We start from the raw sequence: 27,840 nt of genomic DNA on the forward strand, positions 1-27,840 counted from the left end.
CTTTTAAGGGTTAGAAGGGAAAAGAAAAACTCTGGCAAAAAAAAACCCATTAAAGTCAGAATCTTCTGTAATTTCACATTTCACATGTAATTCTGTAATTTTAACAGAATTTCATACATGTTTTTATTAAGTGCAAAATAACTGTCCCTGTAAAATAAATTAAAAGAGCACACTTGGCCATTATCCCCTGAAGAATATGGCTACTGCATTTTACTTTCACATTATGCTACCTGAACAATTCAAGCACAAAGATTAAACTACATCCAGTTGTTTAAGACATGTTTGTGGATACCAGCCACTAACCTTAGTATTTATCACATTACAGAAAATTTCAGTAGCACCTCAAATCTTTGGAAATAATGTTTTCAAGGGCTTAAGGGGAAAATACCTATTCCATATCAAACCATCTCAGCAGAATGACTCAGTAAGAGCCACTTCTACTTCCAAATCCAGGTATTGACTGCTAGGTCACCATCAACTATCCCCTTAACCTCTCAAAAATCCTGTGTGAGGCAATTCTTGAACCACTGAGGAGAATCTACCTTTGAAGAAATTTGCACAAGGCTGAAATAAGACAGAGTGAGCTAGAGTACTCTTAGTCTCACTTCTACTTGATTATGTCACCTAATACCTTACTATTCATCTAGCAGCATCATTAGTACTAATGGTCAGCTGGTCTGAAAGATACCTCAAAGCATTCTCCTCAGGCTAAAAATCACTGTGCCATTTACATTTTTAATTGTTTCTTCTGCCACCTAAGTGCTGACAGCAAACCCAGAGAATAGCAGAAGCCAGTCTGTTTTAATGTTTAGAAGATTCTACCCATGAAAAGTTTGTTTTCATAAGTACACTTTTACTCACTTAAGCCTGCTGTATATTATTTGTCTTCTTTCCACTGGCAAAGCAAAATTCTCCACACCATACTGAAACTGTACAACATCTAATTCCATTAGCTTTGCTATTTACCCTAGGGATAGAATTGTCTTACCTTATCAGTGCAATTTTTTTCCTTAAGGCAAATTCCTTTAAAAGACTGTCATCAACCATTTCCTATGGTCTTGAAGACTACAGACTGAAATGTCAACTGTCTATCTTGCAGTGCTTCAAGCTTTCCAAAAAACCCCAATGTTTGTGCTCTTAAAATCTGCCCAGGTTCTATTCCAAACAGCTTTGTTTCAGACACCTGTATTAATAGAGCTTTCAAGTTTGTCAGTAATTTTTAATTGATCACTTTACATGTTTTTGTTCCTGACAGAAATGGACTTGTCGTTCTTTCTGCAGCCAGTCATCTATTACCATTGTGATTTGCATCTCCTTCTAAGTTGATCTCTTACTGTTTAAATGATCATAAATTTATTTTCTCAGGAAATTACACAAGGTTTTAAATGTAATTAAAAGCACTGGAAGACCAGCCATAACATTAAAAATAAATTTTAATGTTGTCATTTTTAGATCATTTGCTCTGACACCCAAATATTCTGGATTTTAAAGTAGTACTGTAGGGACACACAAGTGCAGATAAATCTTTATTGCCATAACTTCGTTTTTTCAAAAATGAGCACTGGGTTTTTAATAGGTCGTAGTTTTATGTCTGTATATGTACAACATTACAACTGCGTATTTTAATAATAATGAAGTTAGTGATACTTTGATAACTCAACACAGTGTATTTATAAAATGAATTCTTATCAAAATACACTTTTCACTGGGATAATAAATAAAATCCTGCGAAACCCACCTACACAAAGTTAATTTTAACTCTGGTAGAACCCGATGTGGTACACAGTCCATTAACTACTATGTTTGCCCCTTTATCCCCCTACTGATGCTCATCTTCTGGGGTAAGAAAACTTTTTTCCCCCTGTTGTGGTGTGACCTCATTCAACATCATCTTCAGCCAAGCACTGTGCATTTACAATTCTCTGTAAGAAGGAGAAAAACTCATTCACAATTACATAAAATTGACAGTAGGCAACTGATTATCAAGCAATGTAATTTTACACTGAACATTAAGCAGTGTAATTACTGAACAAACTGATTAAAGTTAAAAATGGCAATCTATTTGACTTATGTTTTTGAAGTCAGTTCCACAATAATTACATACAGTGCAATACCTAACAAAGCCAAAGTCAGATAAACAATATTCTATCAACCTCAAGTGATGACCTTTGTGTGGTTTCTGGCACTGTTCTCTTAGGGAACATTTTTGTTCAATCCTTTACTCAACTCCTATGTCTTAAGTACCTGACACTTTCCAGTGTTACCACTGACTATATGGACTTTAGCCTGAAATGTAACCAGGCCTGAGCTATGAGACAATCGATACCCAGCTCTGAATCTCTGCTTTATGTCAGGTTACACTGTTAGGGAGTCCCCTTGTAGTTCTAAGAACATAAAACATTTATTTTACAACAGACTCACCTGCCAGCATATTAACAATATTACCCACTCAGTACTCAGACTAGAATGGGAGGGCATTTCATACATAATGCTACTAACACTTTTGTCATCAGGGAAACTCCCAAGCTTCCAAAACTGTCAGGGGCTCTGGTGCTAGTTAACATCTTGTGTCTAAAGCTGCCCCCAGAAGCAACAGGGTAGCAAATGCAAGAGATTAATTTTGATGAACTTTCATAGCATTTACACACACTTGTAGAAATGTAAATTTAAAAAAAACAACCAACCAAACCCTCAAGATCCAGTGCAATAAAGTTACTGTTTTTTCCAATCCCCCCAACTTGTATTTGGGAAATACTGGATCCACTTATAGTATCAGAGCTGTGGTGAGATGCCTCTACTTCAAGAGCTTAGCATACCCTACACACAAGAGAAGTTTTGTATTTCTATTTTATCCTGGCTGCTATTAATGCTACATGATGATTTTTATATTCACTTTTTACCATCTCAGGTGAAACAAAACAGCTTCTTTTAATTTAACTGAACATATTAAAAAACCAACAGATTACAAAACCTGATACTCAAGACTGGTGTAGCGGATAAAGCATTTCAGCTATTTCTACACCAAAGCAACAGGGAATGTTTCACATACCTGACTTATTGTAGGGAGCTTAGTTAGAAGCATTTGAAACACTGGTGGTGGAAGAGTCTGCTGTAGAACTTGTAGTAGCTGCTGCGGCTGCCCACACACAGCAATGGCATTGGTCAAGTGATCAACGCCTTTTTCATATTCACCTGTGTGACAAATTAATACAGTGTCTTGAAATCAAGTATCTTCCACACTGTAACACATTTTACACAAAACAGCCACAAAGAGTGGATTAAATTACAGTGAATCAACGCACACTAAGCTGTTCTCCTTTCTTGATGGACATTCTGAACACACAGAAACAAATAAGCAGATTTTCTTAGACGAATTTGACCCCCCAGAATTTCTTTGTGTACAAAAGTCATCTTCTAGCAAAGTCAGAGAAAAATTATTTTACAATTTACCCTTTGGAAACTAAAATATTATTACCTTGAGCTAGTAATTCCTCTCCAAGCTGAATCTCCTCAAGGAAAAACTTCTGAACTGCTTCAGCATCTTTCAGATCAGGCAACTATAACACACACAGTAAAAGTTAAATCGGCCCTTAAACACCAGCTAATAACAAGTTAGCAGAAAATATTCTCAACTGAAATTAAACATGCACACAACCCTATTACACAGACACTGAAGAAACAATTGAAGAAACAAGTGTCATCACTAAGTTAAATGTGCACAGAATATTTTTTGAAAATCAGACCCATGTCTCATAACACTGCATCACAAATCTGTAGAGAGACAGAGCCTGAAATACCTATCTCAGTTCATTAAGTACACAATTTAGGAGCAAATATAAATTCTAAGGCACATTATGTTTATGTTTTTATTGTTTTATTGCAATTGTTCAAGAGAAATCTTATATTTTCTTTCTGGATCCATTGGTAATAATGAAAAGGAAATCAAATACTTATTGCAAAGCAACCTATCAAGTTCAGTTATAAGTGTATCGCATCAGTAATTTTAAAATTAAGTCTGAAAAGTCCTTGTTCATATTACAAAGAGGAAAACACCATCAAATCACACAGTGAATGTTGTACTTTCTAATATAACTCCTCTGTCTGACACAAAAAAGGAACAATCATACAGTTATTTCTGAGCATTAAAAAACCTAAAGACTGCATATTTGCAGGAGTGTTTGGAATCCTGGAATCAAAACCAATCCTTAAGTAAAGCTTACAAATAATACAAGTGAAACATCTTTCAAAATAGCAGTGCATTATTGAACACAGTATTACCTTGGAAAGTCCTGCTCTCTCTTTGGCAAGCTTCTGTTTCTTCCTTCCTGTAAGAATAAAAATGTTTTTTATTTTCAATTTGCAATCAAAAAGCCCTTCAGATTATAATCTGAAACCATGAACAAATCAAAGTCCTTTTCAAAAGAAGAAACTGGCAATGTATTCCAAATATTGAAGATTGAGGACAAGACTGCAACCCACTCAGTGCAACAGAGCATCATTTAGAGGTGTAATAAGGACTGGCAGTAGCACCAACTCAAAACGGCAATTCTTCTCCTGATGACTGCAGCAAACACCAGCTGTGCAGGGCAGCACAGCAGCAGCACAGCACACCTCATGCACTGCAGGCACACGGAAGCAAAGAGAATGAGAGTAATACAGGAATTAGCTACATGACTTCTAACAACAAGCCCCAGTAGAACTGTCTGTAAGTCAAGGCTATCTAGTTTTGAAGTGCATGGTGCAGCCCCAAGGAAGGGGAACTTCAGCAGGCCACAGCAGACACACACAGAGCACTCTCTCAGCTACTTTATAGCAAAGACTTAGGAACTAGTTAATAAGTGGCAGTGTCTCATGGTTCTCCCAGCAAGAGCAATAGGAAAGCATACATCTCTGAAACCTGGGGGAAGCAAACATTTACAGATGGAGCAAACATTTACAGATTTAACTGCCTAACCTGAAGGCAAAAAGTTGGTCAGCTACATGAAGTTGTACTACTCCAGCAAAACCAGTGTAATTAAAGTTGTTTTTAATGCAGCTAGGCAGGTATAAAGATAGTTTTATAACAGCATCTCTTCACACAAGAAAACATAATTATTCTAATACTGGCAATTTCCTTACAATAATGATTTTTGTAAGTCTTCAGTTCATCAATTGAAATAGTTACACCACTAAAACCTCTGAATACAGCCTATGGTTAAACTGTTCTTTTCTCTCTTTGTCCTCAGTGTCTACTCTGGAAACTCCTACACTGACAAAGATCAACCATCACACAGCCCTGATTTTTCTTTTGATACAATTTTACAAGCTGGAAATACTCCCAAATATGGCTAGCAGTTTCACACGCTGCTAGTGTTAAATTAAAAATTTTCAGTTGTCCACATGATGAAGACAGTCAGGAATATTATTCCCTAGTATACTGATAACCTAGAACATGGCATTCACTGATGAGTTTGTGTTCTTCATAGAAAGGGAGTTTCTAACTAGATGGAACACCTTAATACACCATATTAATAAAACTTAGCACATAGATTTCTACAACTAACTGACCTGTGCATGTTATTTTACACTACAGATGGAAAAACGTGTTGGATAGAACTGTAGTATACTACAATTTTATCATTTTGCTGGGTTTCAATATTAAAGAATTTCCCTTGAAAATTAGTGCTTCAGTTAGCTCACTGCAACTTTTCAGAAGCATTAATTTGCACAAAACTTTAAATTGCACTACTATGCAAACAAGTTTTGATAATACATAAAATCCAAAAGATTAAATTTAAAAAAATTTAGTATTTGAAATGTTTTACTATCAAAACAAGCCACATTGCAGCTGTAGTGCATTCAGTAAAAAAACAAAAAGTAATACAAAGCATAACAGCTTAACATCTGTACATAATTTTGAGGAGAAAATTGTGTTTTCTTAGCATGACTATGATACCTTCTTACTAAAATATAATAAAAGGTATCATTCACTAGGTTAAGCATTCTGAAATAAAGAACAAGACAAAAGGTATGCTGGTAACTGGAGCTAATGAAAGCTTTTGACCACTGATGACACTGATTTGAAATCATATGCTTTAACCTGAAAATAGTAAAGGAATATGAAGAATCACCAAGATTTTAAAACTGAAAAATTATCAACCAAATCTTTCAAGTCTGACTACTATGGAACTTTTTTTTTCCTCTTCTTAATACTTTTTTACAGGCTCTTCAAAAGTTCACTGGCTAAAACAATTAGAAAACCCAAGCAACTCTAAAGGATATTTATGAATTCTTCCCATACTGGTTGGGAAGAAATACTAGTTTCAAAGTATCTTTGCAATAACAACCAAAAGTTACATTTTTAATATGACAAGCAGAAAGTAATGGCTTTGACTGGTAAAAATGCTCAAAAAACAAACAAAAAACCCCACCCCACACCTAAAAAATCCCCCAAGTTAATTTTCCCTCAGGGACTTCCACAAAAATGAAACACTTCCCCCTATTCTAAAGAGATAATCACATTTTAAAAAGGGTAAGGCAATCTTTCATAGAATGAATCTTTATTTTCACAGAAATGCAGTGCATGCATCCAAAACACAAAGCTAAACTGCAGCTGTCACACTGCAGGTCCTCCAGGCAGAGCTCTTGTACAAGGGTACAAGTTTCAAAAGAGAATCAAATGGATGACCTGTCCTGCTGGCACGGGTTACAAAAGCTCCTGAGTAGCCCCAGCTGTTTCCTAACCAGTCCCAGAAAGCAGAAAACCCAAAAATCCATTTGCATTTTCAGCTCCCACCAGTGAAGTCTGCCTACTGCCCTCCTCTCACTCTGCTGTTCAGGCAGAAGGTGCTCTTGGGCAAAATTCAGCATTGTCAGAAATTCTGTCTCTGAACAAAGACATCTGTGTCTGTGTTTTAAAACAGAGTACTTTTATTTTATTCGTTCAAGAAGGCAAACAGAGAACATACCTGAAGTATTTTATTCATAAAATACAGCTAGGTAAGCTTAGGAGCTACAGATGTTTATAGCTTTGCTATCTTTTGGTCCCAAGACTTTGGACATGCCCCCAAACTAGCAATAACAAGACCTAAAAAAAAACCAACAGAAAAAACCCACCCCCAAACCTGCTAAATAAGATCAAGACATCTGGAAAATCAAAGTCCAGTAGTCCTATAAGCCTTCCAGAAACTTCCAGGAAATTTTTTTCCCAGAAACATAAATCAGGTCACCTCATTTTTATGGCAGACCTTTGCAAATGTAAACTTTGGCCCACACACAGCACACAGAGATGTACAGTGTAACTGGGAGGGCAAAAAAACCGACCGATTCTTCATTTGTCAGCATGTGCTTGATGAAATATGACAGGCAATCCACGGACGTGTCAAGTCTCCTATCCTTCCCAAATTCTGGTGACACTGCATCACAGAGGCTGAAAAAGGATCTTATCCTAAGAAGGTTACTGGAAAAGATGTGCTGTGAAGGTGGTTTCTCCAAGCTTTCTATCCCATACCCCCACTATTGCACAACACGTGGAGCATCTTTGCATGAAGAACTGCAGCTGGCAGCTGCACGGAACCTTTCCTGGCCAAGTATTTTACAGCCCAAGCATTCCTGTCTACCCAACAGTCAAAATGCTGTAATACCCAGATCCCTGGCACCACTGCTGAAGCATCCATACTAAATTATCTGTAACACTACCAAAAAAGTAACAACCAAACAAATAAAGCCTAATAACTAAATGCAGACCAGTGCAGCATGTGCAAGGACTGTAAGTCCTACAATTAAGTCCCCCAAATGACAACTGCCACCTCCTATCAAGCCAAAATGCATTTGTTTTCCACTTCAAAGTTAATTTTATTTCTTAATCAGAGCAGTTCTAAGGTTTATTCAGAACATGACTGGATAGAGACTCAGATTATGGAAACCTGGAATCCAAAAATAATTTTTGGTGCTTCTGCAAAAACCTTACGTAATTCGGTCCTTCTCCTACTGCATATTTGGCATCATAAAAAAGGCCCACAGCTGATTATGTTGCTGAAAATTGAGTCTCCTTGTGAAAACCAAGCACATACCAGTTAACTGCACTGAAATTTTCCAATTAATGACTTGCACTGCAGGGAGAAAAGTACTTGGAACACACACGAGGTATCTGCCCAATCCTAAATCCTACACTCAGGAGCGAGGGCCTGAAGCTGAAATATTTGACAGACCTAACTTGCTGTGGAGGAAATTCTGGAAAGCAGAATTAATGCACTGCTAAGTGACCACAATGGCCAGGCAAATTCAATCCATGAAGGCAGAAGCAAAGCTGTTAAACCACATTTTAATGCTATCAGGTAAATAATCATTCTCAACCAGTCTAGTTATTGACTTTTCCATTCATGAAACTGCTGATCACATCATGTTTACTTTCCAGGAAAATTTACCTTAACGATAACTTCTTATCTTCAGATTAGTTACCAAAGGAATAATATACATATTACCCCAACAGAAATAACTCAGTATAAAAAGTACCACTTTACTGCTCATGATTAATTTGTGTTCCTTCAGTATTCATGCCTACAACTGCATTTAAAACCCCCACTGATTATTAGAACGTTTAAATAAATGTTGAAGATGTGAAATAATGAAGAGCCACGGGAGAAGAGCTCTACATCTTGGATTAATCAACAGTTTTCTCTGGCATTCATTCTTATCCTGGAAGCCAATGGCAGGGCTGCCAGGAGGGTTTAGAATGCAGCCGATGAAACACCACCGACCCCTGCCTCACCACAGCAACAACTTCACTGTAAGAGAAAACACTGCTTTACCTGCTCATCTTCCAAAAACATACAAAAAAAACCAAACAAAAACAAACAAACAAAAAAAAAAAGAAAGTGCATCACCACATAAACGTGGTGCCTTTAATAGCACTGCTGAGCCTGTAGGAGAGCAAGACTGGAGAAGAAAAAAGGCGGTGGGGAGGTGAATTTGAACCAAGCATGGACGGGAACCACAGGTTCCCAACACCTACAGCAAACGCTCTCCGATGGGATGACCCTGTCTAAAAAAGAGGCTGTAGTGAGTGAGGTGGGGATCAGTCTCTTCTACCATGCCGGCAGTGAGAGGACCAGAGAAAATGGCCTTAAAGCTGAGACATGGGAGATTTAGATGGGACGTTCGGTTGGCCAGGCATTGGAAGAGGTTACCCAGGGAGATGGTGGAGTCGCGACCCCTGGGGGTGTCCAGCAGGGGACGGTGTCTGGCGCTGGGCGATGCTGGTTAGTGCTGCAGGGATTGCAGTGGCAGTGCTGGGCGGGACTCGAAGGCATCTTCCAGTTTTGGCGGTTCTGTGACTCGTGCCCCGGCCCCGGTTTCGGCGAAGGGACGGCGAGAGGCCGCAGAGCAGCCGGGGCCTGGGGCAGAGGGGGCGGGGGGTCCGGGCCGGGCCCGGGGGCGGCGCTGCGGCGACAGCACGTGCTGCCTTCCCGCGCCCCGCCGGGCGGGTGAGCGAGGGAGAGAAACAGGGGGATCACTGAGGGGAACGCGCGGCGGCGGGGAGGGACGGCACGGGACGGGAGGAAAGGGGAGGGGGCGCCCCGGGACACTCACGCTCCCGCAGCCGGTTCTTGAAATTGGGGTCGCTCCGCCTCTTGCGGTCGAAGTAGATGCAGTATCCGATGAAGAGCGCCCCGCAGAGCCCCGCGGCGATGGCGCTGGTCCTGCCCACCATCATGGCGCTGCCGCCGCCCCCGCGCCGCTCCCGCCGCGCGGCCCGCGCCGAGCTCCGCAGGCACCTTGGGGCGAGCGGGCACAGGGAAAGGACCCCTCCTCGCTTCCGCTCACGTCATCAGCCCGCGCCGGCACAGGGCAGCTCCCGCAGTGCCTGCGCCGAGGCCGGGGCGCATGCGCGAGCGGAGGGGCGTGGCCTGGGCGTCGGCCTTTGCCCGCCAAGAGCCGTGAGGGGCCGCGAGAGCGGGAAACGGGATCCCGGGAAAGAGCCCTCGAATTACCGCGTCCAGCCTGACCCAACAACACCAAGTCAACCACGGCACTCAGTGCCACATCCAGGCTTCCCTTAAACACCTCCAGCGATGGACCACCTCCCTGGACAGCCCATCCCCATGTCTAGCCATCCTTTCTGCAGAGAAATTCCTCCTGATGGCCAACCTGAACGAAGGCACAGCTTGAGGCTACGTCCTGTCATCCTGTCCCTTACTACCTGGGAGAAGAGACCGGCCCCCACCTGGCTACAGCCGCCTTTCAGGGAGCTGTAGAGTGATAAGGCCATCCCTGAGCTTCCTTTTCTCCCGGCTACAAGTCCCCAGCTCCCCCAGCTGCTCCTCATAAGACCTGTGCTTCCAGACCCTTCACCAGCTCCACTGCCCTTCTCTGCACAACAAAAAAGCCACCCAAATCAAGGTAGCAATTTCTATTTCATCACAGACCCAGTGTGAATGTGAGTCACTTTCTTCTATAGCCATTGTGGGTAATCCTACATAACTCCAAAAAAAAGAATTCACAGTTAGCCTCTGCAGCAAGACCTCAGCTGGAGACAGATTCCTGGAACACAGAATAAAATCATGCAGCACTTCCTGCTGCCTTCTGGGAGAAGCCAGATGCCCCAGAGCAAACACCAAGGACAACAGCTGTATTAGCAAACAAAATTTATGACACACTCACATATAAAAGCCGCTCATATACATCCATCCTTGTAACACTAATTAGCATTTTTACTGGATTGATTTTTATCAAAGGACTGGTTTTTTTTCCCAACTTTACTCTTGGGAGGAGTAATTTTTAGTCTTTTTGGTTTCGTGCTCTTCTTTAATGGGGTTGCTTTCTCACCAACAAAAGAATTGTTAGAGCAGCTCTTTTCTTTTTTCTTCTTCTTATCAACTCTGTCCTTGGTAGCATGAGACTTGTCGGGATTTTTCTGTGCTTTCTTCTTGTCCACCACGCGCTGCACTCGTATCTTTCTTCCCATCAGAACAGAGTTGTTGAGTTTCAGAGCAAGATGTACAGCATCTGTGTTCTACAAAACCAGAGAGCCCCTTTAAAAGCAGCATTACTTCCAGCTGAGTGCTTTCAAATGAACACTTACCTGTCTTGGAAATTGGTCAACATGATTTTACAATGCAGAGCACTCAAACCACTCTCTTTAGGGAAAGACACAACAGCTCTGCTCAGGAACACCAGCACCCCCACACACTGAGACACTTGAAAATAGGCTATGAAACAGCTTACAGTGAGACACTTAAGTCTGAGGCAGAGAGAGACAGGGAAAAATTGTGAAAAAAGGCACTGGGCTGCAGGAAATGAACTAAGGAAAATGAGGCTGGGAGACTGGCATGAGAAAGGAAGTTGTACTGAATCAAAAGTGAAGAACCGGTACGCAAACCAGCTGCAGGAAAGAATTCCACTCACATTTTGACACATAAGAAATGGGAGAACATTGGAGTTATACCAAATGAACTCGTCTGTCCCTCCTTTAAGTGTTTAAGGTAAAGTCACTTCTTTCACCCCAGTGTGTAGAAAACCTAAGATACTTTGTTTTGTATCTGCTTCCGCAGCACTGGTTTTCCAAGCTGGTTTCACCATCCACAGCAACGCTGCCATTTAACTTCATACATACACACACACAAACCCCAAAGAATTACTGAAAAGAGAATAGAAATGCTCTAAAGGCAGACCATAACTGAGGTTTTGAAGAACTCCCCGTGTGCTGGAGCAAAGGTGCACACGTACCTCAAAGAGGACGTAGCCGAAGCCTTTCCCCAGGCCCGTCCTGCAGTCTCTCACCACTCGCACTCCCACGACCTCTCCGCAGTCATGGAAGTGCTCCCGCACGGCATCGTCACAGATGTCTGCAGCCAACACAAGGGGACAGATGCTTCTTCAGGGAAACACATGGCTTTGCAAGCCTGGCCCACATCCAGTTAGTTCACATTTAGCCACTCAGGGACACAAACAATAGGGAATATGGACAAGTAGACAAATACCAGTGGTTCAGAAAAAGCCCAGCAAGCTGACAATGCACACTTTATGCAGGGCTATTTGCTCTGACAGTTACTGAGTCACTGCTTCTCCAGCTCTGAAGAGTATGACATAAATCACAAAGAACTAAGGCAAAAACGGAAATAGATTTTTCGAATTATTTCATTTATGCTTGGAACATAGCAGAACTTAAGAATTTTGTAGCTCCTCCTTATGCCAGAATTTCTTTCTAAGAATTAATGCTGTTGATAATGAGCTTGAGCTGGCAGTTCTTCAACTGCTCATTGACTGAGCCGTGAATTTTAGCTGAATGGGGGAGAAGGGATTTACAGTTTCCAACCACGGCTGCTATGCAATTATTCTGATAATTGCTGGGTGTATGAGCCTTTCTCCATCTCTTGCCTAGGCAGACAAATCTGATGTGCCATCACAGATGGCACAAAAATGAAAAAATACAGGTTATTTTATCTTTTTTGTAGAGGTACGCTTCATGGAATCCCCTGACGTAGACATATATAAAAACATCTCTCTGCTGAGGGGAGGGGCTAAACTCAAAAGTATGGGTTTAACTACAGCAATGGGACCTAGACATGCTGAGAAAGGTCCAAGCTGCCGAAGTAATTTCAGAGCACAGCAAATCACAGAATATTCTGAGTTGAAACTGGCTCACAAGGATCGTCATATCCCAGTTTTAGCCCTGCCTGGACAGTCACTCAAGCCTGTGGTTCACAGAAAGCACCAAAAGGAGAAGCCATCACTGTCCATCATTTGGAATTGGTTCACAAACAGGTACTGGTAACCCTTGAGTAGTTTGGAAAGTCATGGCCTATGCAACTTAGTCGTATTTATATAAAAAACATGAAGCAACAACAAGAACTAAAAGCACTTGCAGTGCTGCCTACAATAAAGGAAACAATCAATGTGCAGAACTGGACAGAAACTTCCAATCTCTTTAGGTGTTTTAATTAACAAATAAAAATTATCTCCAGCAAAAGGTATTTATCCACCTAATACCAAGAAATAAAAAGCCTAATGTAAACCATTCCATAAATGCAAATCAAGGATGCATAACAATCCATTTCAGGCTTACCGTATGAAAGATTTCCCAAGAATACAGATCGTTTATTGTCATGCTAAAAGAAACAAGAGAGACGGGACAGTAAGTTTTTTTTATCCAGAAGTTATTTGATACAGAAAAAAACAAACCAAAACAAACCAAACCATAAAAACCACACAACCAAAGCAGAAAAGGGGATTTCTAGCCACACATCTTACTTACCGAGCTGGTTTTAGATGCAGTGTCAACTCTGATGTGAAATCCAGTAGCAATTTCGGTTCCATTCCTTTTGTGGTTAAAAACAGAAGTAATCATTACTTATTTGACAATGTCACTGCAAAGCAGTACTCCAAAAGCAAAGCTGTTACTTTTAAGTATGAGCAACATTTTATTCTGATTCAAAAGAGGGGAGGTTGTTTAAATTCAGCTATAAATGTACCTGAACTACCCCTTCAACAGGGAATGAGGAACAAAACTGAAACTTACTCCTTCAGAGCCTTCTGGGCATCACATTCTTCCTTAAAGACCACGTAGGCATTGACAAACTTGGCATTCGGGTGCACCTTACGCCTGGAATGGGAAAAGGACACGTTACTGCTCAAATCCTGCTGATGCTGTGCACTGCACAGGCACTTCTTGCTGAGCCTTCATGCCTCTGCTTGTTCTGTGCACACCAACAACTTCATTTCCCTTGTAGGTCAAGCTACCCCTGTACATGCAAGCGAGTCCCACTGTACATCTTGTTCGGCCCATATATGCACCCTGAGCAAGCTTCCTCAGCTCATAAACATATCTGAAGAAATTAAAGACTTTTAGCATCTTCCTCCTTCCTAAAATATAAGAAATGCAACCTCAGGTAACAAATTACAAGTACACATGGCACATAATTCTTTACTACTCGTTGAGAAAACTTAATACCTACAAAGGTAATGACAAAAGACAAAGGAACACAAAATACATAAAAAAGACCTAATACAGACAAACTTTTAATGACCAACATTTAAACATTGTTTAGGCCTTGAAAAATACACAGAATTCACAAGGGGAACCTACTTGATTGCTGCTACCTTTTTGGATACAGTATCTTCTGCTGGAATCTTAAAAGATAAAAAGAGCTTGCATTAGGTGGGCCTAGCATCAATTTATCACAAAGAGTTTTTCCCTAAGACAAAGATGAATTCAAGCAGGAGCCACCCAAAGCAACATAGCCAGTACAGGGAGAAAAGGCCAGAAGTGGCTGGACCTAGAGATGGTCTAAAAAAGCCCTCAGAGTTAAAGAGCTTGTCTTGACTTTGTCTGACATGTTTCTTGTGTTCCAAGAGGGTTATCATCAACTATTTTAGTGAGTAGCCTGATTTACAATAATGTCTTTGGTACTATGATTTCAAAACAGGTGAGCAATGCCTCAGCCAAGCCAGCAATAATAATGGCATTCCTCTTTCGGAGAATGTAAAGCTCTGATCCTGGATCAGCTGCTGCTGCTACAGGAAAAATGTATCTCTGGTGCTCCGGGGGTAACATCTCCAAGGTTTCTTCTAATAGCAAAACCCACATATCCCAAACCACTTCTGAACTAGTGAAGGTACAAGCCTTTCATATACTTTATATATCACACTGCCCTTTAAAATCAACAAATAATTTTGTTATGTAACATTAAAGGAAATAACATACCAGAGACCGGAAGCGAATGGATTGGATTTGTCCATACTTCTTAAAAAGAGATTTCAGTACCTAAACAGATGATGTTACAAACACTCAGTACACTTTTCAACCTGGTAGTGAAAATTATTTTTTAGTATTTATAAGTGATACTGTTCTTACACCGTTTCCCTTTTACTTATAGGAGGTCCCTCAATGCGCTACTAAAACAAATGCAAGTTGTAACTATTTTTGTGGCAGCTTCTTCTTCTACAGATTGCCAAAACTAAAGTCCTGCCTCTTACTACAGAATAAAGTATAAACTTAACATGTTTAGTGTTACAATCTGAAGCACTGTTTACATGCAAAATTAGAAGCGGAGTAATTTTGTAAATGCAGTTCTCATTTATTCAGTCATTTTTTTCACTGACAAGGAACTGATCAATTCAACTCAAGAGACAGTCAGTGCATCTCCTGCTGCAGGAAGTCCAACTGCAGGAAAGCAGAGATTGTCTCTAATGGTTTCTGAGAACAAGCACCATTCCCTGCTTTCCCAAAAGCAGTTCCAATCACAAGTGTCTGTGACTTCCCAGCTGGAAACATCCCCTCAAACTGAGGACTGCTGCAACTCCTTTCATTTCTTTAGCAGACAGAACCCACCCACGCACCTGAAGAGTACAGCTGACAGGCAAGTTTCCAACAAAAACCGTTCTTCTGTCTGCTGCTTCATCTGCCACCCTGTTTATCTTCTGTTTTGCAGTAGCACTCCTAGCTGAATTAACACCACTTTTGGTGATGGCTTGAGAAGCCTTTTTCTTTTGCTTTGCTTTGTTTTGAAACAATTTTTGATCCTCCTCTTCATCTGCCTGCTGTAAAGCGTTCTCTCTGACCAGAAACAAACAGGGAGGTTACAATTCATGGGAAAAAAAGCAGGGGATTTGGGGTCAAAGAACTGAGGCCTCCAAGATATTTTAACTTACATTTGAAATTATGTTTTAACTCTAAAATTTCAAACATTATTTTGCTCATTCTTCATTAAACAAATGTATCTGACCGTTTGCTAACATGAAAAACTATTTGCTGTCCCCAGGACACTGCATTCACTGTTTTTCCAGGAGTAATAGAGAAATACTTCAGGATTAAATAATTTAATAGCCTCTAAAATTGAAGGGGAAAGAAATAATATTTGCATTATGTTGGAACTTGGAACAGATTTAATCCTTCTCAGTATGCAGGAGACTCAGAACAAACCTCCAGAATACTGCCATGCACTAACAGGTCTCTCTCTATCCCAACCTGCCATAAAAGCAGGAACAAGGAGCAGACCTGAAGGAGCCTCTGGAGGGCTACAGACACAAACACAGCAAACAGGTTCCATGGGCCCTGTGCCAGGGACAGAATGAGGGGTTCACCTTGCACTACTCCAGTTCCCTTTACTATCCAAACTGCATTGTAGAGCGAGCAGCTTCCAGCCTGCTCTGAAGCACCTCTCTTCAAGTATTTATGAGAAGAGAGTCACAGAGAGCTTCTGTGTCACTGCAGAGGCGACAGACAGCTCACTGTGCCTCGCACCTTGCCCCTGCTGAAACCACCTGTGCTGGATAAATGCTAGAAGGCATCTCCCGAGCCAGAGAGAACCAGATCCATGTGTTTACATCTCCAGCCGCTGGACCTCATGGCTCTCTAGTAGGGCACTTACACTTCACAGACCTAGAGTTTCAAGAAGCTGCACTACTTTCTCCTTCAGGGGAAAACTACAGAAAATTTGCACAATCTTAAAAATAAACTTAAACACTAAACTGAAGATGAGTAGACGAGAACTTCATTGTTTCATTTAACTCATATTACAATTAATGTAGATGCTAGGGAATTTAATTTTACTATAGAATGGTGTCACCTACTCACCTCTCTGTCAGTTTTTTCTCTGCTTCTGAATGTTCCTTTTTTCTGGCCTTCTTCGCTTTTACCGGAGGTTCTTGTATGACGGATAAGTTCTGGTCTTCTGACACTTTCTCCGCTTCTTCTGCACGCTTCCTTTTCTTATTTCCCTTTAAAAAAGTGGTGAGAGAAACAGAGGTGAAGGACAAAATTCCAGGAACGCCCTGAAGTTACTTCACATACCGCAACTTATTTGGAGCCCCGGCCGTGGCTCACTCACCCCCGGCACAGGCACCAGCACCGGCGGGGCGGCGGCGCGGAAGAGGCGAGCGAGGGGCGCAGCGGGCGCCGCGGCCGCCCCGAGGCTGCCGGACACCTGCCCCAGCACGTAGGGCTCCCCCTGCTCCTGCTCCTGCCCCCGCTCGGCCGCCGCCGGCCGCCGCTGCCCCGCACCGCCCCGGCGGCCCCGCATGGCGGACACCGAGCGCGGCGGAACGGGCGCGGCCGCGTCACTTCCGACGCGCGGGGCCGGGAGGTGTTCCCGGGCCGGGAGCCGCTTCGCATCCTGGAAACAGCATCAGCTGCGGGGGGACACAGGCTGAAGCTGCGCCAGCGGAGGCTGAGGTTGGGCATGAACAGGAACATCTTCACAGAAAGGATTCCACAGATACTGGAATGGATTGACAGGGAGGTGGTGGGGTCAGCATGCCTGGGTTAAGGAAAGACTGGACATAGTCCTTTTAGTACCATGGTCTAGTTGACATGGTGGTGTTTGGTCATAGATTGTACTGCATGATCTCAGACGTCTTTTCCAGTCTAACTGACTCTGTGATGAGCGTGCGATGAGAAGCAGTCTCACCAATTTCCCACGACCCTCAGTTCCAAGGGGAACTGAAGCAAAGCTGACAGTGCTTTGGCTGTCTTGTTACACATTTGATGCACTCTTTGAGCTGCCACTGTAAGCAGCTCTGTTGGCACCAGCATCCAACTCCAGGCTAAACAAGCAACCCAGCTGTTGAATGGAAGTGCTGGTCTTGACACGTTCACCAGGTATCGCCCCTGTCTTGCCTGCTGGGTGCCAGGAAAGGTGGTGACCCTCATGGATGGGGTCAGCCCAAGAGAATACACAAATCCTTGAAAAGGGGCAGGTGGCTGCTACGTGATTTGTAGTGACTTCTCCTATCTGCCTTCACACAGAAGAGCAGCACTGTAGTGACACAGGAGGGGCAGAACAGGCTCAACCATCATCCAGCCCACTTCAGAGACTCATGGCCAATGAAACTCAGCAAGAGTTTCATTCCAGGAACTCTGCCTGAGAGCAAGTTCAATCCCTGTGCCAACAGGAAAATTCCACAGTGGGAACTACCCACTCATAAATATGGACAGGTATCAGTGGAGACTGCAACTAAGGGGAGGTGGGAGCACTGCAGAGCCTTCAAATAAGGCATTTTCCCTCAGCACACACCAATCTCAGCTATTCCCAACATGATTAGTTGTGACACAAACCTGTCTGTCCCTCAGCTAAGGTTTAGAGAACAGAGCAGGGGGTGTTTGCCTTGCTTCACCTCTGGGATCATGATCCAAGCAGGCACTCAGGAGTACGGGCACAGCCCAGCAGGCACTGCTAGTGGCAAGCTGCCTCAGCTGCAAGCAGAGTGCATGTGCCAGGCAGGGGACTCACACACATGGAAAGCTCATACAGTATGTTCCCTGAAAAACAGCTCAGGTTTGACCCACTGGAGCATGGGATAAAACTGCCCGGCTAACAGCTTGCCAAAGGTATCTTCCTTTGTTACTTACAAGAGACAAGTGGTTCCATGTATCCGGAGAGGAACATTTACAGACTACTTCACAGAAGAGGTGCAACATAAGGCGTTCAGACAAATGTTTGAGTAGCTGCTAAAATGTATCAGAGATGTGACGAAAATTAAATAATCTCTGTATTAAGGAAAATAAAAAATCCTAGTTACGCAAAACCTTGAGAGAAGGGAGCTGACCAATGATCCCTGTTTTATAAAAGTAAACAAATCCCCCCCCAGATCACAGAGTAATTGTCCCATCAAAGCAAATATGCTGGCACTAAGACCGAGAGCTGATCCAGAACTAGCAGCGGGTGAAGAGCTGAATTTGAATCTTGCTTGCCCAGATGTAGCTCGCAGCAATGTCCATACCCCTTATGCCTACTGAAACCCAAAAGCAGAACTGAACTACCATGACGCTGATTCCACTAAACTTAAACAGGTGAAAATATCCTCTTAGTATCTTCACTGAAAATATTAAAATTACCCCTGTCAGTCTTGGATCATTGTAATTTTTCACACAGTCAGTGTTTCCAAAGCTCATTTGTCATGGATTGTTACTGTCGGTTTCATCAGTAATCTGTCACCTTGCAGGGGTAACACTATTTTGGTCACCTGAACTACAGGCAGTAGTTTGTTTCAACTGGCTCTGCCTAAATGATGGGCCACGCTTTCACCTTCAGTTGAAAAAGATGATGGATTTGAATTAATCAGCAACAGGAAAATAAGGCAAATGCACGTGCTCTATCTTACCTTTGTATGTCCATTACAGCACAGCAAAGATCATTTGCTAAACTGATTCTGCAGCTTGATGTAATTTTCATGAACACACTACAGTTGCTTAATTGAACTGTTAGAAACAAAATCAGGGATTCACAAACTATGGCATTTTATTTCAGAGGCCTTTGCTTACATTTGTACAATATATTACATAACTCTCCATTTTCTGCAGAACCTAATATATATTTTATAGCTTTTTTCTATAAGCTTTTCCTTCAATGTCTGTCAACAAATTTTTACAGTCCTGTACAATTCTGAATACTTTGAAACCATTTTCAATAAAATCAGTTATAATCTTAAGCGCACACTACGAAGACTGAAAATGCTTTTCTTAGAAAAGTCAAATGAAAAGGATTCTGACACTCTAGCATCTACAAACAAAATGCTTCAAATTCTTACATGTTGTATTGCCAGAAAACAAAGAAAAACATGCCAGCCCCTATTTCCCCAGGCAAAAGAAGTACACAGAACTACAATTAAAACAGTAAAACAATCTGTACAATAAAGTACTGTGTATTAACAGTGCCAGGTATTAAATAGCTTGAATGAACACTTCCGCAATATACAAATGTCTTACAAAGGTATAGAATTAACAGGAGAGAGCTTGGGATTCATTCAACATAAAATCAATACAAGTGAAAACATTTTGAAGTTGGTTTTGGAATTTGTACAAGGCATTTAAAAAATTAAACATCTACCACTCGGCTAGCTAGTTATTTTAAAAACAACTACCCTTTTGTGGCAGTGTTGGTATCAGTAACCACAAATTATAACCTCACACCTTACTCCCTCTCAAAGTCCTCTCCTAGAAGCTCGTAATAAAATAAGCATTACAAATGAAATATTTGTTGCTTTAAGGGGAAAAGAAACATTTACAAGAAAACACAAAAATATACCTGTTATAATCCATTATGAATAAATATACACTTTAAACTGGCTGAATACAATCTTTATACATTAAGATTTAATACAGTTTGTTAGCCATTTTCTTTCTTTTTCATAATGTATTTTATCAAAATTAAAAAAAAATACTGTTTTATAGAAAAATGGCAAAGTACAGTAGTTTCATTCCAATTAATGGGTTCTTAAAACCCAGAGTAACCTATTTAAGCCTAATTCAAACCTGTAAACATTAGTCAGTCTTTTTTTTTTTTTTTCTTTTTTTTTTTTTTTAAAAGGAATCCTCATATTTGGTTATCAGGACTGATGTCAGACATCCTACTAACTGCAGGTTTTGAATAGATGTGCTTGACGTATACAATTAAAGCCACTATAAGGTGACTTAGCAGTTAAAAAACAATTAGCTTGTACAAATGAAAATATTTTCAATATTTGTCATAAATAAATGGAAAAATATCAAATGTTCCAGCTTTAACAAAATACCAGGGAATACAGTAAGCCTTACCACATTGATTTAGATCACCCCAACAACTATATACTTATTGTCCTGTCTCTACAGGCAGTGAACAGCCTCCATTTGCCACAGTGGAAGGCCTTCGAGTCACTAGACTTACAATTCCCAGACAAGTTGGAAACAATTATTGCTTGAGGAAAAGCAGTTTGTTGTACTTTTTCTTCATAAAAGTGCACTTAAGTGCAAAGTTAGCTTGTCAAGAAACAACTTTAAATACAAAATAGTGCTTGTCTGAATTTTGTGCCACTGTGCAGTATAAAAAAAAAAACAAAAAAAAAAAAGGAAAAAAAGAAAGAGTGGCCCTCAGCAGCCATTAAGTGCAAAGTGCTTTGGCAAGTCCTGCTGTCACCTGCACTCAACTGACATTCCATTCTGTGATGAACTTGACATAGATGGTTCTGCTAAGGTTAACATAACTGCAGCCGTAATGGAACTAGAGGAAGGTGATGAGGAGGAAGATGATGTAGTAGCAGCACCTGCACAAGAAAAGGAAAAGACAAGTTATAGAGATTAATAAATCAAGCAGTAAACATGTTTTCCCATTCAGCAGCAAGCATTGGTACACACTGACTCTAGCAACCAATGCCTTGCAATGGAAAAGATACCGGCCTCCACTGCCTGGTTTGTGTAGGAAACACTCAATTTCACTTGAAGGCATAGAATAAACCCCTTATTCTAAGGGGAAAGCACTAACTAGGCCCACCAGCAATACTACAGTAAATTTATTTGTAACTTGAAGAAAACTCAGAAGTTATTAATACCCTCTGTACGCTGCTTAGAAAAGTTTCTTTTCTGTGTATTTTTTTCCTGTAGGAAGTAGTTACACCTCGTGAGCATTAAACAGATTGCACACCTCGGTAATGCTCTTCCCCATCCACAGTCTCTGGGTATTCGATCCTCCTAATGCTCATAAAATACCTGCATGCAGCATTTCCCAAAACCCAAACAAAAACCACGCTCCTAATGACACACATCTCCCTGCAAATTATCCTCAATATAACATGCAGTTAAGCCCTCTAAAAGCAGAACTTAAGTTTCCAGCACTTACTTTCCCGCTCTTTTTTCTTTAAGCGCTTTCTTCTTCGGTCAATGGAAGCCACCTCGGATTTCAAGGACAGGTAATGTTTCCTGATTTCTTGCAATTTTTCTTGGAGAACTGTTATCCGCTCGGCACTAGTCAGATTTTCCAAGTCAGCTGCAAGTTAAACAATCTCTGTTAACTATTGTATTGAAGCATTTCCAAACACTTCTGGATGTCAGCGAAGCAGAAGGTACTCAAATCTTAGTGATGTTATTTGAGGTAGTAGACAGCAAACATAAGAAACAATAGCAGCAACAGCTGCTCTTTATCACCCCAAATCTGTTCATTTTTTATTATTCATTTTTATTATACCACCATACACTTTTTGGGGACTTTTTAAAGAACTGGGAGAGGAAAAAAAATGCATTCTCTTCCCCATAAGGAGAAAAAAGATAAAAAAAATATGAAAAAACCTCCCACAATAGATGAAAACATCAGGGCTAAAAAACTAGCTCTGAGCCTGCTGCTTTCAGTCCTTCCTGGAGCTCCGTTTGACCCCAGACACTGTAGAGGTCAGCCTTGCCTGACTTGTGTTGGTACAAAACAAGCAGGTTACAACAGGAATGTGCACAGCTGTGGGGTGGCTCTGGTGGAGTCCCTGACATTTGTGCCATAGGGAAAACCCATACAGGACAACCTTGCTGGACATGGCCAGCACAGGAGCTGCTCCTCTGGTGTTCCCAGCTGGGAGCTCTCCACAGTTTGGTACAGGCAGGAGAAACTCTTGGTTCAGTCCAGGGAAGCCACACTGGAGACACTCCATTCTAAAGCATTTAAAAATCATTTAAATTACTGTTAAATGCACTACATCAACCTTTAATGAGGGCAGCACCAAAGGACCAAAAGCCACAACTATATTAGGCTGTGGGAAAAAGCTCAAGTGTCTGACTTGGCTACAAAAGGAAATGTGTCAAACAGCACTCTGAAGACCAACTTCTGCCAAGCAACTTTAGCTTGTGGAGTGTAGCAGGGTAAAAAGAAGGGACGGAGAAAAAGCCATTCAAATGTGTTCAATGAATCTCAACAGGACAGTAAGTGACAATAAAGACCTTCTACATTACATACTCCTGAGGAGCACCAGAATGTAACTGGATTGTGAAGAATTACTGGGAAAAAATACTTTTAGAAGTAGACTAATGCTGAGGTGCAAGGTAGGGGAGGAAAAAAAAACCCCAAAAAAACAACCCAGCAAAGTCAGATTCAATTGTTAAGTTGCACTAGTATCAGGGAATTAATAAGCCACTGATCTGTTTTTCAAATAGGCAAATGTGGGAGCTTTTCCACACTGCTCACCCCTGGCTGGAACACTAGCTTGACTGAAACAGAGCAGAAGTTCAACATGTGCTGGTTCACTAATGCAAAATGGATGGGGAAAAAATTACAAATCAATCACCTAAATGTCTGAAAAAGAACTAGAGAATGAGGAATAAACAGCAAAGAAAAATCAAGAGAAGAAGCACACAGAGCAGGTAATGTTCATGCCAGAATGACAGGTATGCACACCACAACAAAAATAGCAAGGCAGCTCAGGAGTCAGATATAAGAACAGTCCTGGGAGAGTGTGACACAGGCAGATCCCTGTGTTGCAATTGCAAGAAAAGAAAGAAAAAACCCAACCACCTTTTTTTTTTTTTTTTTTTTTTTTAAATGAGGATTTATCACAAGCTTAAGCAAATTCAGGATGGGAACAAAAAAGCCAAAATACAGAACATTCAAAAAGCCTTTTTACACTATGCCACAAGATGATACTAGGTGTATTTTGAAGAAGATACTTACACATTTGAAAACTCCACTTGTAAACTTTTGGCAAACGATTATTCTGTTCTTTGAGATCAGACTCCTTCTCTCCATTTTTACCACATTTTCCTGGAGACTGTGTTCTTGTGAGTGATTTGGTTTGGTGAGATTTCATGCCAGTAGAAACCGATTTTGCTGACTGAGACTTGGACACACTTTCACCAGCAGATAGTTCATCACTGTCGCTGCTGTTTGCTGAAGAAACAAGAAGACATCGTTACAAAACAAAGCCCAAACTAAAGCTTGTCAAAAGCAACTTGTGTGCTGATTTTCATACAACAGGAATTTATTTGATCCAAATCCTTTACTTTCAAACAACAGAATCCATCCTGGTGCAGAAGCTTGGCTTGATGCTCTCTGCATCACTGAAGCACAAACCAGGTATAAAGCAGGGCCAAAATGAACCACATCATGGGGCTGTGCTTTTTCTAAGAGTTCACAAGACTGATCATTATGGTCCATCTCCTAATTACATCTAATTTCTAACATCAATTTCTAATGCAGTATTCAACATATATATAAACCTCTATCCCATTTTAGAGCTAACAGTTACAGACAGATCTTTAACTGTATTTTTAGGATATGTATAGCAGGAGCAAACACAGCCTTTTCTTAGCCTTATGTCACCTTTATTTTAACTTTGCTCTACTAAAATCACTATCAATAATCTGAACATGTGTGACATACTCTACAAATTCCTCAGATATGATGATATTTTTTTTTTTAATTTTGGAAAAAGATCTTGCACTGACACAAAATGGGAGAACTATACCTCATGCTGAAGAAACTTTTAACTATAAAGGAACAGGCTGAACTGAACACAGGTTTTTAATCAAACCACTCAAAGGAGAGTAACAAAATAATCTGTCTAAAAGACAGTATTTATGAGTACTGATTGAAAGAATGAAGTTTTTTAGCATTACTAAAATAGAACTGTTGAAAGTTTCTTGTTGAAACTCTTTCAACAAAAGAGTTGAAAGCAGACACAAGAGACTGTAATTCAACACAAGTCTAGCAAAGCAGTGAAATAAAAAGCCTAGGAAATCTGCAGAACCTCAATTGTTACAGTAGTTTTTTAAAAACACACTGAATTTATATTTATTAATAAAAATGTATGCCTTAGTTGTACCTGCCCCAGGTGTTGACAAAATGAGCCCTGAACTCTTTGGGCTTTGTGATCTGGTGATCTGCACAGGAGAAACTGAATACCCAAGACATGCAGTGTGAAAGAGCTTGGCCAGTTGCTTGTTGGTGTTGGTTTAATGCAAAGGCAAGAGCTGAAGCTGCCACAAAAGCAATTTAACAGGTACACCAGAATTTTGCTGAAAGCTTTTGGTTTTTTTGCTTACAGCTGAATCACATTTTATCTATTTATTTTGCTTATTACATCCAGTAGTGCCTGAAGTCTAACAAAAAGAGCCCACCAAAGAACTACGTGCTAGTAACTTTCAAGCTTCACATCCTGATGAAGACAAAGGTTGAGAAAAAGGGGTAAATTCACCAAATCCAAGGGAATAAAGGCAAGGCCAAAAATGGTGTATTTGTTCTGAAAATTCAGTTTGTTTTGTTACTTTAATTTCTGGGATGAGGGCAGGAATAAGGATTATGAAAGGAGGAGATCAGTGAAATAGAATTAAAAAGGATGAGAAAATATAAAGAGGAGATCAATGAACATGAAAGACAGCTGGGGTGAAAGCAAATACCAGAGCACCAAATACAGACTTTTACTAAAAGCTGTTAATAGAAAGAGAGAGGGAAGCTGGCCAGAGAGAGGAAAAAAGGCATGGCATATGCTTTTTAGCCTTCCTTTAATTCCATTTTTTACAGTTATCCTCCAGACTTCAGTTTCTAGCTGTTTCCTGGTATTTTTTTATTAACAGTGAAATGAAACAGTAATTGATCTTGTTGTCTCCCAACAACCCCTAACACAACTCTTCTTTTATTATGCTTCCCTTACCCAGTACAGTGGTTTCTACTCCAATTAACTTCTACAACTACAAAAAACTGCAAAGGCTGCATTATTTACCGCAGATGTAACAGACAGCACAAGAAGAAAACAAGAATCTATATTCTTCTGGAATTATTCTCATATTTGGCACAGTGTACAGATATTAACCTCTGAAAATTCATCTTGCAGAAAATACAGAGTATAATTTCCTTCAGGTCCCAGTCTCCCCTCTAAAGCAGGCAGCTATCATGATACAGAGATACCTGTCCCAATTCTGCCATGTGTATAATACCCTCTATTCTTGGCTTTTCTGAATTACACAGTACTAAGGAGCTCTTAGAAATAGGCTCAGAAATAGTACAAGACATTTAGAAACACTTCGGTGTTTAGGTAGAGCAGTTTCTTCATTTAAACACTGTTAAGAATTCCCTGATGAGAACATTTTGTCCTAATGCATTTTTTATTTACAGACTTCATCTCCTACAATCAGTTGAACAAATGACACGCTACTTTCACACCTTTTATTTCACACTAAGGTGCTGTACTTACTAGTTTTACTCTTCTTTTTGCTGCTCACAGATGTTTTGTGGCTTCTTTTCTGCTTTTTTGAGGAGCTGCCTCCTCCCTGAGCATCTTTAAGTCTTTTTTGGCCTGTACAGACTATAATTGGGAAAAGAAAATAAAAAAGAAAGAAACAGAAATTAAATAAGTGCTTGCACTCCTCCCACAAAACACTTCAAAGCTTAAGTTTGTAGACAACAATGCAACTGTTCCTGCCTAACCTCAATGCACCTCAGTTTTCTACTTATATTGACAAGAGGAGCTGAAAGACAATGGAAGGCAGACAAAGTTTCTTTGCACAGAGTGCACATGTATGATGATTAAAAATTACTTTCCCATATGCATCACCAAAATTTCTCCTGAACCACACAGATTTACTATTTTTCAATACAGTAAATTGAATAAGAATGCATTTATTAAAAAAGTTATCAAGACCTACTGGGACTAAAAATTGTTTTTAAAAGTTTGCCGTACTTGGAAGCTGTGAGAAAAAAACCACAAAGCCATAATCTGTGATCAGTAATTACATTGATTGAATTGTTAAAAAAAAATCCTAGATAGTGTTGAAAAAAACCCAGTAAGAAAAGAAAGGCAAACAAAAAACAAGGGAAAAGTCCTACTGGTATTTGTGACTACAAGGGGAAAAAGCAGAAAAGGAACAAGGAAGGATTCTAGTACACCTGCTAAAAGAGAGTGTTTTAGGACTTCTTCAAACGTTGTTTCAGAACCATGTGACTTACAGATTAAAAAAGACCCCTGGAATAAAACAATTTAAATTAAGGAGCCAAATTTTCTGAAACAGGTGACATGCTGACAAAATCAGAGAGAAAGTTAAAGTCTAATGCATGTAAAAATACTCTTTTACAATAGTGTAGAACTTCTTTTAAGTGGCAATAAACTACTTGCATATTAAAAAAACCCAAGCAACTTAAGTTCTAAACCAACACAGCTCTAACTAGCAAAGCAATACAGGTGTATTTATTGAGGGCAAACTCAATAAATTCACCTCAATTCACCTCCTCCTAATTGTCTCCTTTAAGGAAACATATTTTGCTGCATACTTTCAGAAGAACATCTCCAACAGAAAGCTGAACACACCTTTAAGGGCATTTTGGGAAAAAAATTAGCTAATTGTTAGCCAAAATCCACTGAGATTAAAAAAAACCCACTTCTGTCTCAGGATTGTAGACAAAATGTATTTTCATTCTCTGTGTTCATAACTTTTAGCCACTACAACACAGTGAAAGTAGTTATACTTTTGATAAACTGCAAAACAGCCGGTCACTTTCAGAAAAAAGCTTTTGGATCTTGCCTTGCCAGCAGTTAAAATGAAGGCAGCACTATAGTGACATCATGTGCACAAGAGTTTATTATCCCCCATTCTCTAGTGGTGTCAGAAAAGGAACTTCAATCTGAAAAATCACATATGAAAGTGAAACATAGCTGAAAAGGTCAATGCTTTATCAGCTTGACTTGAATCTTATGAAGTTAATGTTCTAGAAAAATACAGATTAGAAATGACTGCTTAAGCACCTGAGAAGCAAGAGGGCTTTCTCCAAAACAAACAACTTAGAGAGAATCAAATTTTATGCAAGAAAAGCAGCTCCTGCTTCTAAGGAGGGTGCTGAAAATGTTTCCCTCTTGCTACAATAAATGCTCCCTACACAAGCTATTACAGTTTGCTCTGAGGTTTTTTGCCATATCTAGTATAAACTTCATTCTTTTATCCTTTGTCCCTCAGTGAAACCACCACAATTGCTAACAAAAGGCCAATAAACTTGCTAGCAGATTACATTTTCATGACAGATTAATGAGATGATTATGCCATTTCCACACGTCTGAAATGGACAGTAGGCTACTACTTCCTGCAACAACTAACTTCCCTTCACCATAACCAAAACAGCATGAAAACACATCAGCAATGTTAAAAAT

General features: G+C 40.4%; 3 protein-coding genes and 1 non-coding gene across 8 annotated transcripts in view; all 4 read right to left on the bottom strand.

The window, feature by feature from the left end:
• Positions 1–1,415: 1,415 nt before the first annotated feature.
• TOMM20 (translocase of outer mitochondrial membrane 20) lies at positions 1,416–9,786 on the bottom strand. Its single transcript, XM_015623026.3, has 5 exons — positions 9,571–9,786; positions 4,279–4,325; positions 3,476–3,557; positions 3,050–3,192; positions 1,416–1,922 (listed from the first exon to the last, which is right to left on the bottom strand). Exons 1-5 carry the CDS (start codon positions 9,692–9,694, stop codon positions 1,878–1,880), a joined length of 441 nt encoding a protein of 146 aa, XP_015478512.1. The 5' UTR covers positions 9,695–9,786; the 3' UTR covers positions 1,416–1,877.
• On the bottom strand, positions 8,585–8,719 carry LOC117244202. Its single transcript, XR_004496816.1, has one exon. It is a non-coding gene; the product is annotated as a small nucleolar RNA SNORA14 (small nucleolar RNA).
• An 822-nt stretch (positions 9,787–10,608) lies between the features above and the next one.
• On the bottom strand, positions 10,609–19,180 carry RBM34 (RNA binding motif protein 34). 2 transcript variants are annotated; one of them, XM_033512666.1, is made up of 11 exons: positions 19,081–19,180; positions 18,329–18,466; positions 16,556–16,698; positions 15,319–15,535; positions 14,684–14,743; positions 14,066–14,109; positions 13,499–13,582; positions 13,235–13,298; positions 13,046–13,088; positions 11,707–11,825; positions 10,609–10,993 (listed from the first exon to the last, which is right to left on the bottom strand). In XM_033512666.1, the coding sequence occupies exons 2-11, from the start codon at positions 18,395–18,397 to the stop codon at positions 10,679–10,681; spliced, it is 1,158 nt and encodes a 385-aa protein (XP_033368557.1). In that variant the 5' UTR covers positions 18,398–18,466; positions 19,081–19,180; the 3' UTR covers positions 10,609–10,678. The 2 variants fall into 2 exon arrangements, with proteins under 2 accessions (XP_033368557.1, XP_015477105.1); XM_015621619.1 differs by lacking the exons at positions 18,329–18,466; positions 19,081–19,180 and adding an exon at positions 16,809–17,015.
• A 19-nt stretch (positions 19,181–19,199) lies between these two features.
• The window catches only part of ARID4B (AT-rich interaction domain 4B), an 88,220-nt gene continuing 79,579 nt past the window's right edge, over positions 19,200–27,840 (bottom strand). For all 4 annotated transcript variants that reach the window (XM_033512665.1, XM_033512662.1, XM_015621614.3 and 1 more), the window contains 4 exons: positions 25,897–26,007; positions 23,379–23,594; positions 21,570–21,716; positions 19,200–20,997 (listed from right to left, as the gene is read on the bottom strand). In XM_033512665.1, the coding sequence (XP_033368556.1) occupies positions 20,867–20,997; positions 21,570–21,716; positions 23,379–23,594; positions 25,897–26,007 (605 nt within the window). In that variant the 3' untranslated portion in view covers positions 19,200–20,866. The remainder of the gene's footprint in view (positions 20,998–21,569; positions 21,717–23,378; positions 23,595–25,896; positions 26,008–27,840) is intronic.

The sequence above is a fragment of the Parus major genome, chromosome 3, assembly GCF_001522545.3.
Source record: "Parus major isolate Abel chromosome 3, Parus_major1.1, whole genome shotgun sequence".
Lineage (NCBI taxonomy): Eukaryota > Metazoa > Chordata > Aves > Passeriformes > Paridae > Parus > Parus major.